At 49.0% G+C, this 14,824-nt stretch overlaps 1 protein-coding gene across 7 annotated transcripts in view; it reads right to left on the reverse strand.

Annotated features, from left to right (window-relative positions):
- tasp1 (taspase, threonine aspartase, 1) overlaps positions 1-14,824 on the reverse strand; it is a 147,127-nt gene that overhangs the window by 118,376 nt on the left and 13,927 nt on the right. For all 7 annotated transcript variants that reach the window (XR_011947000.1, XR_011946999.1, XR_011947001.1 and 4 more), the window contains 2 exons: positions 7,501-7,621; positions 2,415-2,499 (listed from right to left, as the gene is read on the reverse strand). Coding sequence is in view for 4 of the 7 variants with exons in the window: in XM_072506482.1 (XP_072362583.1) it covers positions 2,415-2,499; positions 7,501-7,621 (206 nt within the window). In the remaining 3 variants the exon portion in view is untranslated. The remainder of the gene's footprint in view (positions 1-2,414; positions 2,500-7,500; positions 7,622-14,824) is intronic.

Raw genomic sequence — 14,824 nt, forward strand, 5'->3', positions numbered from 1 at the left:
TGCATGCAAGGTATGGAGCAGGTTTCCCAAGCTGCCAAAATATGCCCTATTGGAACGGTTGTTGCTTCCGGAGGTGGAAGGGAAGGGTAGGATCGGGGACATATACGGGCGACTGAGGGAGCGGGGAGGGGGGGGGGGGGGGAGCGTGCAAGTGGTGAGAATCAAGGGGAAATGGTAGGAGGAGACGGGGGGGAAGAGAAGGAGCGAGATAGGATGGGGAGTGAGGAGTGAGGCACTGCGCAGGGTGAACTCGATCTCCTTGTGTGCAAGGATCAGTTTGATACAGTTTAAGGTGGTGCATATAACTCAGGCGAGGATGAGTGGGTTCTTCCAGGGGGCGACAGACGAGTGTGCAAGTGTGGGTGAGGACCAGTGAACCATGCACATATGTTCTGGGCTTATGAGAAGTTGGCCAAGTGTGGGATGGGATGTTCGGGATGCTAGAAAAGATTGTGGAGGTAGAGGCCGGGCAGGACCCTATGGTGCCAATCTTTGGGGTGTCGGAAAGGCAGGAGCTGACGGAGGGGAGGAAGGCCGATGTGGTGGCCTTCGCCTCTTTCGTTGCTCGAAGGATTTTGCTGGAATGGAGGCCTATAACCCCACCGGGGGTGGTAGCCTGGTTAGGGAACTTGTATGACTTCCTCCGGTAATAGAAGATCAAGTTGAAATTGAGGGGATCAACACGGGGCTGAGACACAGTGGGGACTGTTCACGACCATGTTTGAGGAATTGTTCATCGGGGTGACTTGTACAATCTGTAAAATCGGGAGATCCTGGGCGGGATTCTCCGACCCCCCGCCGTGCCGGTCGGCGAGCCCCCCACCCCCCTCGGCGATTCTCTGGCCCGAAGTTCCGCTGCTGGAATGCCAGTCCCGCCGGCGAGAATCAAACCACCTCTCTTACCGGCGGGACCAGGCGGGCTCCGGGGTCCTGGGGGGACGCGGAGCGATCTGGCCCCGGGGGGGGGGTGCCCCACGGTGGCCTGGCCCGCGATCGGGGCCCACCGATCCACGGGCGGGCCTGTGCCGTGGGGCCACAGCCTTCACCATGGCAGACGCAGAAGAGACCCCCCCCCCCCCCGCACATGCGCGGGGATGACGTCAGCAGCCGCTGACTCTCCCGTGCATGCGTGGACTTCCGCCGGCCGGCGAAGTCCTTTCGGCCCCGGCTGGCGTGGCGCCAAAGGCCTTTCCCGCCGCCCGCGGCGCGCCAACCACTCCGGTGCGGACCTAGACCCTAAAGGTGAGGGCTTGGCCCCTAAAGGTGCGGAGAAATCCGCACCTTTGGGGCGATCCGACGCCGGAGTGGTTCCCGCCACTCCATCCCGCCGGGACACCCCACCCCGCCTGGTAGGGGAGAATTCCGGCCGTGGAGAATGTTCTCCGACTTACGTATGTTTTTGTACTTTTGAATATGTTTGGAATGAAATACATTAAAAAAAGAATTCCAACAGTGCAGAAGGAGGCCATTCAGCCCGTCAAGTCTATACCGACCCACTGAAAGATATATGCATGTATTGCGGTATCAGTTAAATAAATATTACGGAGTTCTGGTCTTGGAGTAGCATTGATATAAATAGAAACAAAATTTACTTCCATTTATATAATGCTTTAGCATTTACTCAGGTTAGCTGCAATATACTGTAAGTAAAAAGTAATTTCCTTTCCCAATAACAACAGTACTAGAAGATAATGGGCTTGATTCTCCGGAAATGCGGCTGTGTCTCCACACTGGTGTAAAAACGCAGACGTTGCACTCCCGAGGTTCCTAGAAAAAAAACATTGCGATTCACTTACCTTCAGGGGGCTGGCAGGGACCCAGAGTAATTCACGCAGCTTTGACTGCGGATATGGGCTCCCGTACTTCCAGTTCCGAGTCTGCGCTCGGACCGACAAACTAGGCCCCCCCCCCCACTTGCTGCCCCGGCCGCCCATAAGGCCCCCTGGTGCCCAATCCCTCCACCAGGGCGGCGGCGGACTGAGTCCGCCGCCGCCATGCGAGCATCCCGACCAGCCATACGTAGTTAGAACCAAGCCGTCGGGAACTCGCCCTGCTGGGAGCGAAGTATCTTTGGGCGGGCCTCTGGCAATGGCCCCCCAGCCGCGCAAGCGTAATTCGCGGTCGCGTGGATATTCGGGACCCGGAGAATTGCCGGAGTGGCGCCAGGCCCGATTCCGTCGTAAACAAAATGCGATTTCGGCTGCGGAGAATCCAGCCCAATATTCCTTAGTTAGCACTAGAAACTAGAAAACATTAAGAGTTATATACACACATAGATTGCACAAACTATTGAGCAAAATGTTTATTTTATAAATATGCTAGTTATAAATACATCAAATGTTATTGTTACGCACAAGTTCAGAAACTATGGTGCATTACAAACCTAAGGCACAAATAATAGGAAAAAAAATTACCAAGGAGGAATTCTGCCAGCAGAGAGCTTCCCCTTCTGTGCTTCACTTAACAGTTTATTTGCAACTAAGATTGGATTCTTGATCCCTAAAAGTAAAATTAGATCATATTTAATGCACATTACCCCTCAAAATGGTGAACAAAGTATTTAATAAATCTCAGCCGGATTAACTTTCTTGCTGTACGTCATTGTACAACAAAAGCTTTAACTGGCTGTCAAGTGCTTTGCAACATACTGAGTTTGTGAAAGGCACTACACAAATGCAAGTCTTCCTTCCACTTTGCTCTTTCCCACTTCAATCAACGAATAGAATATTAACTACTGATGTCAGTAATTCTGTTGCTCACAACAGTGCATGCTACCAGAAGCCAACTTAAAAACCACTGACTGAACTTTCTTAAAATAACTTCCTTACTAACTTAATGGCAATCTTTGTTGTTGCACATTTTCTTCAACAAACATAGTGCAATCACATTTATGAGAGTTTATCGAATTATTTATTTGTAAAATCAGATTTTCTTGTTCAAATTAGGAGTACTGAGAATGGGTATGGAGAACTTGGATCCTGGAAAATTCCTGTTATGCACAAGATTCAATTGTTAAACATGCCAAAAAGAGAAAATTAAAATTTGGCAAATTTTAATTTATTACTAGGACAATAGATCTGTGGCACAGATAGCCAGCAACATGACAGTCCAGAAAACTGCAGGTTTAACAAGACTGGAAGAATCTGTTTGAAAGGAGAATTGAGGGCTAATATCAGTAAGAAACATGAAGGGATAGACATAGACATAAAACATACAGTGCAGAAGGAGGCCATTCGGCCCATCCCACTTAAGCCCTCACTTCCACCCTATCCCTGTAGCCCACTAACCCCTCCTAACCTTTTTGGACACTAAGGGCAATTCATCATGGTCAATCCACCTAACCTGCACTTCTTTGGACTGGAGGAAACCGGAGCACCTGGAGGAAATCCACGCAGTCACAGGGAGAACGTGCAGACTCTGCACAGACAGTGACCCAGTGGGGAATCGAACCTGGGGTGTTTGGGAAAGAAGTTTTGTACAGTCTCCTGTATAAAATATTACATTTCTATGTACAGATATGTATTGATGTAATGGCATGAGTTCACTGGGTTAAAGGAGTTAATGAGGTGCCTAAAAGATGCTCAACTGGCATAAATGTGACCTTAAATTCAGCAAGACACAACTGCAATTACATGATTATTAATTTTTAATTTGCTTCGTTGCTCCAGACAATATAAAATGAAGCTTGGAGCAGGGTTTTGCTCGGCCCTGTAATGCTACAAAAATTATATTGCAAATTATTCTTCCAACCCCAATAAAAAACACATGGCTACCAGCTGTGATATCTTATATTTCTAACATTCACAAATATGACCAGCATGATTGACTCATAACTTAGTCAGTCAGTCATTTGTTATGTGGTCAGGTTCACTTGTGGTAGAAAATCATGACACAGCTGGCAGCCATGTACTCTTGATTTAGATGTAGGCAGAAAAAAATCTGAACAGAGCGTCATCCAAGTTTAATACTATTTTTGACTTTTGCTGATTTAAAGAAGTTTGTCACGGTGTTTGAAGATGGCAATCAACACCATCTTTGGGAGCACAGAAAAGGCAAGTTCATTCTCTAAAGTTTTAACTCATCAGTGAAATCTTTCAATACAATTTGCCTCAGTTTGCTGAACCCATTTTTAAATTCATCTGAGCACAGCAGTTCCTCCTCACTTAGGGCAAGTGGGGTACCAGGGTATCGTCTCTCTAGGAAGTGTGGGTTACTTCAATCAATAAAGCCCAGTCTGAAAAACAATTTTACATTGGCGAGTGTAATGTTAAGAGAAGAAATCCACAGGGATACAACTTACGCTTGATTCTTAGCAAGAATAATGTAATCGCAATTACCCTGAATGTGAGAACAGGATTCTTAAACGAGGTAGCAAAACATGGACAGTAATAGGAAAAGGCTGCATATAATTAGCTTTCATTCAATTTCGTGAGCTTTTAAAAGAATCAAGAGCTTTTCACTTGAAGATGCCAAGACCCAGCTCCAAGATAGATCTAATAATAAGCCCATCATTTCAGTCTCCCGACAGGTAGCTGGGAAACCAAAACGACAGCCTGATGGACTCATCCATTCTCTAATGACTGAGTTGCTGAGGTGATTAAGTACTCTTGCCATGCTCTTTTCCATTATTTGAATTTAATATCATCCAGATAATTTAAAATAAGTCAACCATGCAAAAATGCATGGAGAAAATAAATTACCTAAAGCCACAGATTATCCCCTGAAAACTCTGGTTCAAATGTATTCATGTGATCTTCCCTGTGCTCCTGCACTGACCAATAACCATGGCCTCAAACCAGTCCTCATAAATGGGAACACCAAGGAGATTTGTCATTGAACATCATGAGGAATGACAAAAGACCAAGTACTGATACCCAATTGCAGATGCAACAACAATCTGCATTTATACAGCACTTTTAAATCGATGCTTGGAGTAATGAGACAAAAATAGATGCTGAGCTAAAGAATGAGAATTTAGGAAGGATCACCAAATGGTCGGCCAAAGAGATTAATTTTTAAGGAGTGTCCTCAATGAGAAGAGGGAGGTGGAGAACAAACAGTTGGGGTGTGGGGTGGCGGGGACAATGGAATATTGCTTAAGAAAGCTTTTATAACAATAATAATCTTTTTTTAAAAATTTAGAGTACCCAATTCTTTTTTTCTAATTAAGGGGCAATTTAGCGTGACCAATTCACCTACACTGCACATCTTTGAGTTGTGGGGGTGAGACCCACGCAGGCATGGGGAGAATGTGCAAACTCCACATGGGGTGACCCAGGGCCGGGGTTGAACCCAGGTTCTCAGCACTGTGAGGCAGCAGTGCTAACCACTGCGTCACCATGCTGCCCAATAATCTTTATTATTGTCACAAGTAGGCTTCCATTAACACTGCAATAAAGTTACTGTGAAAATCCCCATGTCACCCCATTCCAGCACCTGTTCGGGTACACGGAGGGAAAATTCAATGTCCAATTCGCCTAACAAGCACGTCTTTCAGGGACTTGTGGGGGGAAACCGGAGCTCTCAGAGGAAACCCACGCAGACATGGGGAGAATGTGCAGACTTCGCACAGACAGTGACCCAAGCGGGAATCGAACCTGGGACCTGGCGCTGTGAAGCAACCGTGCTATCCACTGTGCTATCATGCCGCCCTTCGTCTTCCACTCATCAGGACAATCACAAGAATATCAATGCCAGGGGAAATAACTTTATACTGTATGAGAGGAGGGTGCTGATTGGTAGATCATTGCCAGGGAGAACGTACTAGTTTATGGTGACTGACAGTTAACTCTCACGCATTGTTTGAAATTTGAACCAGCAAATGGCTATCACTTATTTTCTTTTCCTGAAACATGCACAATGTCTGCACATGTTCTTGCCTGCAATGAACATGGGCTTGTGTATTAATAGAATTAATAGATGTAGCTTTCCAGTTCACACAAATGCACCAACTGACAATCCCAAGTTGGTTGTCAGATAATGTTTAGCACACTGAGGATTATTTAGCAAATGTTGTCCAATCGTAGAATCACATCTCATGTTGGACACAGTGTTTTGAGTTTTGCAAGCATAGGCTGGTTGGGTGTGGTCTGTACTTTGTCCATTGCCAACAGCGAAGGGACTTGCTGTTTAATACAATGAGTGTTATTGGGGAGGTATGGCCTACATAGATCTATGTCACTATGCAATAGCAACACAAGTGGTATTCACCACTAACTGGATGCTACCATCAAACCTCAAAGACGTTCTGCCTATCACATAAATGAGGAACGTGATATATGAATTTTAGTACCAGTTCCAAAACTTGGAAATATAGCGAAGTGACATGCAGACACTTAGCATATGAAATCTAACTAAGAAATGTGATATATTTTTGTAGGAAGACTGAGGAGAGGCAATATAAACTGATAGTACCATTTTAAGTGGACACAGGACTAGAGCAACTTGGGGGTGGCAGAACAGGTGGAGAAGGCCATAAAAAAAGCATTGCAATCCTTTGTTTTATTAAGAGACATGAAGTACAAATGCAAGGAAGTTATGCTAAGCTTTTATAAGGCATGGTTTGGCCTCACCTAAAGTAGAGTAATTCTGGGCACCATGCTTTTGGAAGGATGTCAATGCCTTAGAGGTACTAGGGATAAGGGGCATCTGTTGTATGGAGAATCTAGCGTTGTTCTCCTTAGAACAGTGAAGGTTAAGAGGAGATTTGGTAAGAGGCATTCAAAATTAAGGGTTTTGATAGATAGGGAGAAACAATTTCCAATGATACATGGGTTGGTAATCACTGGACTAAAGAGTTATTGTGATTGGCAAAAAAGCTACAGGCAACATGAAACAATATTTTAAACGCAGCAAGTTGTTGCAATCAGGAGTGCAGTATCTCAAAAGGGTGGTGGAAGCAGATTCAGTGTTGACTTTCAAAAAAGAATTGGGTGGGCGGCACGGTGGCCCAGTGGTTAGCACTGCTGCCTATTGGGCTGAGGACCCGGGTTCGATCCCGGCCCTGGGTCACTGTCTGTGTAAAGTTTGCACATTCTCCCCGTGTCTGCGTGGGTTTCACCCCCACAACCCAAAGATGTGCAAGTTAGGTGGATTTGCCATGCTAAATTGCCCCTTAATTGGGAAAAAAAAAGGATTGGATAAATACTTAATGGTAAAAAGCTTGCTGGAGCTATAGGCTAACAGCAGTGAACTGGCACTCGTCAGATAGCTCTACCAAAGAGTCAGCAACATAAGCACTCTTGGCCACCTTCTGTGCTACACCATTTTATGATACTAAAAGAGATTAAAGTAATAACTTTTATCCACATTCTCTTACCCATTGAAAATATGCCACAATTTATGAATGTTACTCGTTTGAATTATATTTTCTCCGTACCAAAGTTTTCCAGAACCGGGCCAAATGAATAAATCTGCTAATATGAAGAGAATTGTTTCACTTCAGTTCCTTTCCTTTAACTAATTACTAAACCTCATTCATATTAAAATGTACATACATACCCCTGAGTGCTCCAACAGCTCCAAAATTCAAGGACTTTCCATCCATTGTACTGGCATCACATTCTATATCCCCTGATAGATTAAGATTGGATCCCATCCCTGCATTGGTGAAAGGAGAGTCCTAAAATGGAAAATTGTTGGAAATTAAGCAAGTACTACATCCTTCCATTGCATCTTACACAGAAACTGGGCTCATTTTTTCCCCTGTTCTACACACAAGCTTGAAATTCAGATGATCTGAATCCAAATTTAAGGAAAGAAGATAGATGCAATCAATTTTTTTCCAAAGATATTGGACATGATTTAATGGAAAAGTTTTGAAGTGTGAAGAAGGCCTATTGTGTGCTCGCGTTCATTAACAGAGGGATTGAATTTAAGAGCCGTGAGGTGATGATGCAGTTGTACAAAACTTTGGTACGGCCACATTTGGAGTACTGTGTACAGTTCTGGTCACCTCATTTTAGGAAGGATGTGGAAGCTTTGGAAAAGGTGCAAAGAAGATTTACCAGGATGTTGCCTGGAATGGAGAGTAGGTCTTACGAGGAAAGGTTGAGGGTGCTAGGCCTTTTCTCATTAGAACGGAGAAGGATGAGGGGCGACTTGATAGAGGTTTATAAGATGATCAGGGGAATAGATAGAGTAGACAGTCAGAGACTTTTTCCCCGGGTGGAACAAACCATTACAAGGGGACATAAATTTAAGGTGAAAGGTGGAAGATATAGGAGGGATATCAGAGGTAGGTTCTTTACCCAGAGAGTAGTGGGGGCATGGAATGCACTGCCTGTGGAAGTAGTTGAGTCGGAAACATTAGGGACCTTCAAGCAGCTATTGGATAGGTACATGGATTACGGTAAAATGATATAGTGTAGATTTATTTGTTCTTAAGGGCAGCACGGTAGCATTGTGGATAGCACAATGCTTCACAGCTCCAGGGTCCCAGGTTCGATTCCGGCTTGGGTCATTGTCTGTGCGGAGTCTGCACGTCCTCCCCGTGTCTGCGTGGGTTTCCTCCGGGTGCTCCTGTTTCCTCCCACAGTCCAAAGATGCGCAGGTTAGGTGAATTGGCCAATGATAAATTGCCCTTAATGTCCAAAATTGCCCTTGGTGTTGGGTGGAGGTGTTGAGTTTGGGTAGGGTGCTCTTTCCAGGAGCCGGTGCAGACTCAAAGGGCCGAATGGCCTCCTTCTGCACGTAAATTCAATGATAAATCTAGGACAAAGGTTCGGCACAACATCGTGGGCCGAAGGGCCTGTTCTGTGCTGTATTTTCTATGTTCTATGTCATTTGTGGCGGGTTTTGCTGGGAGTTTCCCACCAGCTTTGCCGGCCAGTTCCCAAGTATTACCCAACAACTCAAGTCACTTTTTAGGGCACTGGGGAGCTTCTCACCAGTTGAGCCCACAGTTAGAATTCATCACTGGAGAGCTGAACTCAGAGATGGGTCAGCCCGCCATTTTCAAAGTGTGCCCTGATCTCTAAGTGAGCTTGTGGGTCTCCCACACCACCAACCCATGGGCAATGTCTCCCCCCCCTCACCCCCCAAAGCGAGGACACCCTGCTATTGGGTTCCTAGGGGGCCACCCATTTTCATGCCCCCCCAAACCCACTTACAGCCCCCCACCCTTTCCTGGATCGCCACCTGTCACTCACCCCAACCTCGCAGAGGTACCTTCACCCCCCACCCCCCCCCCCCCCCCCCCCAACCCTCCTTTCATGGAAATAGCCCCCCTCAGACCCTGACACCTGGCAGTGCCATCCTGGCATCCTTGCACTCAGCAAGGTTTCTGCCAGTTTGCCAATGCCACCCAGGCATCTTGGCCATGCCAAGGTGCCAGCCTGGCAGTGCCAAAGCTCCTGCATTTCAGGCAGAGGGCCACCTTGCACTATCCCGGGCCACCCAAGGGCCTCCAATGGTTTGAGACACCCCCTGGTGCCGTTCTGCCTGGTCCACATTTGCGTGGACCCGTACTGAACAAAGCTCGACTGTTGTACTGGGATCCCGGGAGGCTGGTAGATAACGGATAAGTAGGTCTGTGAGCGTGGCTTGGCCCTGCCCATTGTGGGCGGGTTTCTGATCCCAACGACTCGTGGGACTTGGGTAGATCCCGCATAGCGTTGTGGCTGTCGGGAAGTTCACAGGATGCTTCACCCGGCATCTATCGGTCACATCACACTACCATTGGGACGCGACTAGGTCAGCAGATTATTACTGGCTACTTTCCAGAAGACACCAACTTTGACAGATTAACTAGCCACACAGTATATTTAAATAGAAGCTCTTTGGTGAATGCATGCCCTTAACAAAGAATGCCAGCACTGAGAAATTTAATATTTCTCCTGTTCTTTGTCTAGCGCAGTTCTGTTAGTTCACATAGGTCTACGAGCTGCTGATAAAGTCTAGGGGTGGGATTTCCCCCTCCCAGTCATATAAAAACTCCTCTGGTTGACTTCCGGGTGCGGCAATGACCAGCTGAGTCGCACGCTTCGGCAGCTCCCGTTGGAACGGACTTTTGGGCTCTTAATAAGAGCCCCAACGGCAATTTAAACGGCAAAAACACTGTGCGGTAAACCAGAAGGGAATCCCCCCCGGACACGCATGGAAAAGGGAGAGGATAGCGGCCGGATTGCGGAGGATCCTCTGGAGCAGCGGCAAGGAAGGGAAGCTCAAAGCAAGATGGCGTCGGAAGGTGGCCGTTTGCTATGGGGCCCGGAGCAGCAAGAGTTCCTGCGGCGCTGTGTGGAAGAGCTGAAGAAGGAGTTGAAGAAGGAGCTGTTGGCCCCGATATTACAGGCGATTGAAGGACTAAAAGAGGAGCAGAGGACCCAAGAGCTGGAGCTTCGGGTCGTGAAGGCAAAGACTGCTGAAAACGAGGATGAAATACAGGGCCTGGTGGTGAAGGCAGAAACGCCCGAGGCACAACATAAAAGGTGTGTGGAGAGGTTGAAAGCGCTGGAGAATAACTCAAGGAGGAAGAATTTAAGAGTCCTGGGTCTCCCCGAAGGCGCAGAAGGGGCGGACGTCGGGACATATGTGAGCACGATGCTTCACTCGCTATCGAGTTCTGGCGCGAAGACCAAAGGCTGGAGAAATACCTCGAGCTATAGTGGTGAGGTTTCTCCGCTACAATGACTGAGAGACGGTTCTCAGATGGGCGAAGAAAACTCGGAGCTGTAGGTGGGAGAACGCGGTGATCCGCGTATACCAAGATTGGAGTGCGGAGGTGGCGAGAAGGAGGGCAAGTTTCAATCGGGCTAAGGCGGTGCTTCACAAAAAGGTCCAGTTTGGAATGCTGCAACCAGCGAGATTGTGGGTCACACACCAAGGGAAGCACCACTACTTTGAGATGGCAGAAGAGGCGTGGACATTCATTGTGGACGAGAAGCTGGAATAGTCTGACGAGAGAAAGAGCTTTTGGGACAAAGTGGTGGTGTGATTACAGGGGACGGGGATGATTTTTCAATTTGTTAATTTCGTGATCCTGTAACTTTTCTCTCTTCCCCATGTTGGGGGGGGGGGGGGGGGGGGGGGGGGGGGAGAGGGCATGAGGAACTGTGGGCGCCGGCCATTAAGGGCGGGGCAGAGTGGGAAACGCTTTGTTCCCGCGCTACGGTGATTATGGTGGGAACAGGGACGCGGGAACAGGGACGCAGGAAGGAGGGGGCCTCGCACAGTTGGAGCCGAGGATAAGGGGGGAAGCCGATGTCAGCCAGAGTTTGCTGACTTCTGGGAGCAACATGGGGGGTGCAACTACGCTAGAGGGGGATCTAGCGGAGGGGGTGGGGGGGGGGGGGTAACTGGGTTGCTGCTGTTAAGGAGAAGGGGGAGCTGTTATGGGATGGGGTGGTCGAGGCGGGAGGGCACCGTCGGGGGGATATACGGGTACGTGGGAACCGGGTGAGGAGCTGGGTTAAAAAAGGGGATGGCTAATCGACAAGGGGGGGGTAAAGAGTCCCCAAACCGGCTGATCACGTGGAACGTGAGAGGGCTGAATGGGCCGATTAAAAGGGCACGGGTACCCGCACACCTAAAGAAATTAAAGGCAGATGTGGTTATGTTGCAGGAGACGCATCTGAAACTGATAGACCAGGTCAGACTACGTAAAGGATGGGTGGGACAGGTGTTTCATTCGGGTTTAGATGCGAAGAATAGGGGGGGTAGCTATCTTAGTGGGGAAACGGGTTCTGTTTGAGGCAAAGACAATAGTGGCGGATAGTGGGGGTAGATATGTGATGGTGAGTGGCAGATTGCAAGGGGAGGCGGTGGTTCTGGTGAACGTATACGCCCCGAACTGGGATGATGCAAATTTTATGAGGCGTATGTCGGGACGTAACCCGGACCTGGAGGCGGGAAAGTTGGTAATGGGGGAGACTTCAATACGGTGCGTGATCCAGGGTTGGACCGGTCGAGGTCCAGGACCGGGAGGAGGCCGGCAGCAGCCAGGGTGCTCAAGGACTTCATGGAGCAGATGGGAGGGGTAGACCCCTGGAGATTTAGTAGGCCTAGGTGTAAGGAGTTTTCATTTTTCTCCCATGTTCACAAAGTATACTCACGGATAGACTTTTTTGTCTTGGGAAGGGCACTGATTCCGAAGGTGACAGGGACGGAATATACGGCCATAGCCATTTCGGACCACGCTCCACATTGGGTAGACCTGGAGGTAGGAGAGGAAAAAGAACAGCACCCACTCTGGAGAATGGATTTGGGCTTATTGGCGGATGAGGGGGTATGTTTAAGGGTGAGGGGGTGTATTGAAAGGTACTTGGAGCTTAATGACAATGGGGAGGTTCAGGTGGGAGTGGTCTGGGAGGCGTTGAAGGTGGTGGTCAGAGGGGAACTGATATCCATAAGGGCACATAAAAGGGAAGCAAGAGGGTAAAGAAAGGGAGCGATTGTTGAAAGAACTTTTGAGGGTGGACAGGCAATATGCAGAGGCACCGGAGGAGGGACTGTACAGGGAAAGACAAAGGTTACATGTGGAGTTTGACCTGCTGACCACGGGTAAGGCAGAGGCACAGTGGAGGAGGGCACAGGGTGTACAGTAGGAGTATGGAGAGTAGGCGAGTCGGCTACTGGCCCACCAATTGAGGAAGAGGGGAGCAGCGAGGGAGATAGGTGGGGTGAGAGATGAGGAGGGAGAGATGGAACAGGGAGCGGAGAGAGTGAACGGGGTGTTCAAGGCATTCTATGAGAGGTTATACAAGGCTCAGCCCCCGGAAGGGAAGGAGGGAATGAGGTGTTTCCTGGATCAGCTGGAATTCCCGAAGGTGGAAGAGCAGGAGAGAGCGGGACTGGGAGCACAGATTGAGATGGAGTAGGTGGTAAAAGGGATTGGGAGCATGCAAGCGGGGAAGGCCCCGGGACCGGATGGGTTCCCGGTGGAATTTTATAGGAAATATATGGACCTACTGGCCCCGCTTTTGACGAGAACCTTTAATGAGGCCAGGGAAAGGGGGCAGTTGCCCCCGACTATGTCGGAGGTGACGATATCGCTCCTTTTGAAGAAGGATAAAGACCCGCTGCAGTGTGGGTCCTACAGGCCCATTTCCCTTTCAAATGTAGATGCTAAGCTCCTGGCCAAGGTGATGGCGACGAGGATAGAGGACTGTGTCCCGGGGGTGGTCCACGAGGATCAAACTGGGTTCGTTAAGGAGAGACAGCTGAACACGAACATACGGAGGTTGCTAGGGGGAATGATGATGCCCCCACCAGAGGGGGAGGCGGAGATAGTGGTGGCGATGGACGCCGAGAAAGCATTCGACAGAGTGGAGTGGGATTATCTGTGGGAGGTGCTGAGGAGATTTGGTTTTGGAGAAGGGTTTATTGGATGGGTACAGCTGCTGTACAGGGCCCCGGTGGCGAGTGTGATCACCAACAGGCAGAGGTCTGACTACTTCCGTCTTTATTGAGGGACGAGGCAGGGGTGTCCCCTGTCTCCGTTACTGTTTGCATTGGCGATTGGGCCCCTGGCCATAGCACTGAGGGGCTCCAGGAAGTGGAGGGGAGTACTCAGGGGAGGAGAAGAACACCGGGTATCTTTGTATGCAGATGATTTATTGCTGTATGTTGCGGACCCAGTGGAGGGGATGCCTGAGATAATGCAGACACTCCGGGAGTTTGGGGTATTTTCGGGGTACAAATTGAATATGGGGAAGAGTGAGTTGTTTGTGGTGCATCCGGGGGAGCAGAGCAGGGGAATAGATGATTTACCGCTGAGGAAGGTAATAAGAGATTTTAGGTACTTAGGGATTCAGATAGCCAGGAGTTGGGGAACCTTACATAGGCTTAATTTAACAAGATTGGTGGAACAGATGGAGGAGGATTTTAAGAGATGGGACATGGTGCCCCTGTCACTGGTGGGTAGGGTGCAGGCGGTCAAAATGGTAGTCCTCCCTAGATTCCTTTTCGTGTTTCAGTGCCTTCCGGTGATGATCACGAAGGCTTTTTTCAAGAAAATTGAGAAAGGTGTCATGAGTTTTGTGTGGGCCGGGAAGACCCCGAGAGTGAGGAGGGGGTTCTTGCAGCGTAGCAGGGATAGGGGGGGGGGCTGGCATTACCGAGCCCAAGTGAATACTACTGGGCCGCCAATATCTCAATGGTGTGCAAGTGGATGGGAGAAGGGGAGGGAGCAGCGTGGAAGAGATTGGAGATGGCGTCCTGCAAAGGAACCAGCCTACAAGCACTGGTGACGGCGCCATTGCCGTTCTCCCCGAAGAAATACACCACAATTCCAGTGGTGGTGGCAACGCTAAAAATTTGGGGGCAGTGGAGACGACATAGGAGAAGGACGGGAGCCTCGGTGCGGTCCCCGATAAGAAATAATCATAGGTTTGTCCCGGGGAGAATAGATGGGGGATTTGGAGCATGGCAGAGAACTGGGGTTGTGCAACTGAGAGATCTGTTCGTAGACGGGACGTTTGCGAGTCTGGGAGCGCTGACGGAAAAATATGGGTTGCCCCAAGGGAATGCATTTCGGTACATGCAACTGAGGGCATTTGCGAGGCAACAGGTGAGGGAATTCCCGCAGCTCCCGACGCAGGAGATTCAAGATAGAGTGATCTCAGGGACATGGGTGGGGGATGGTAGGGTGTCGGATATATACAGGGAAATGAGGGACGAGGGGGAGATCATGGTGGATGAGCTGAAGGGGAAATGGGAAGAAGAGCTGGGGGAAGAGATTGAGGAGGGGCTGTGGGCTGATGCCCTACGTAGGGTAAACTCGTCGTCCTCGTGCGCCAGGCTAAGCCTGATGCAATTCAAGGTTTTGCACAGGGCGCATATGACCGGAGCAAGGCTCAGCAAATTTTTCGGGGTAGAGGATAGGTGT

This window comes from Scyliorhinus torazame, chromosome 1 (assembly GCF_047496885.1).
Source record: "Scyliorhinus torazame isolate Kashiwa2021f chromosome 1, sScyTor2.1, whole genome shotgun sequence".
Classification (NCBI taxonomy): Eukaryota; Metazoa; Chordata; class Chondrichthyes; order Carcharhiniformes; family Scyliorhinidae; genus Scyliorhinus; species Scyliorhinus torazame.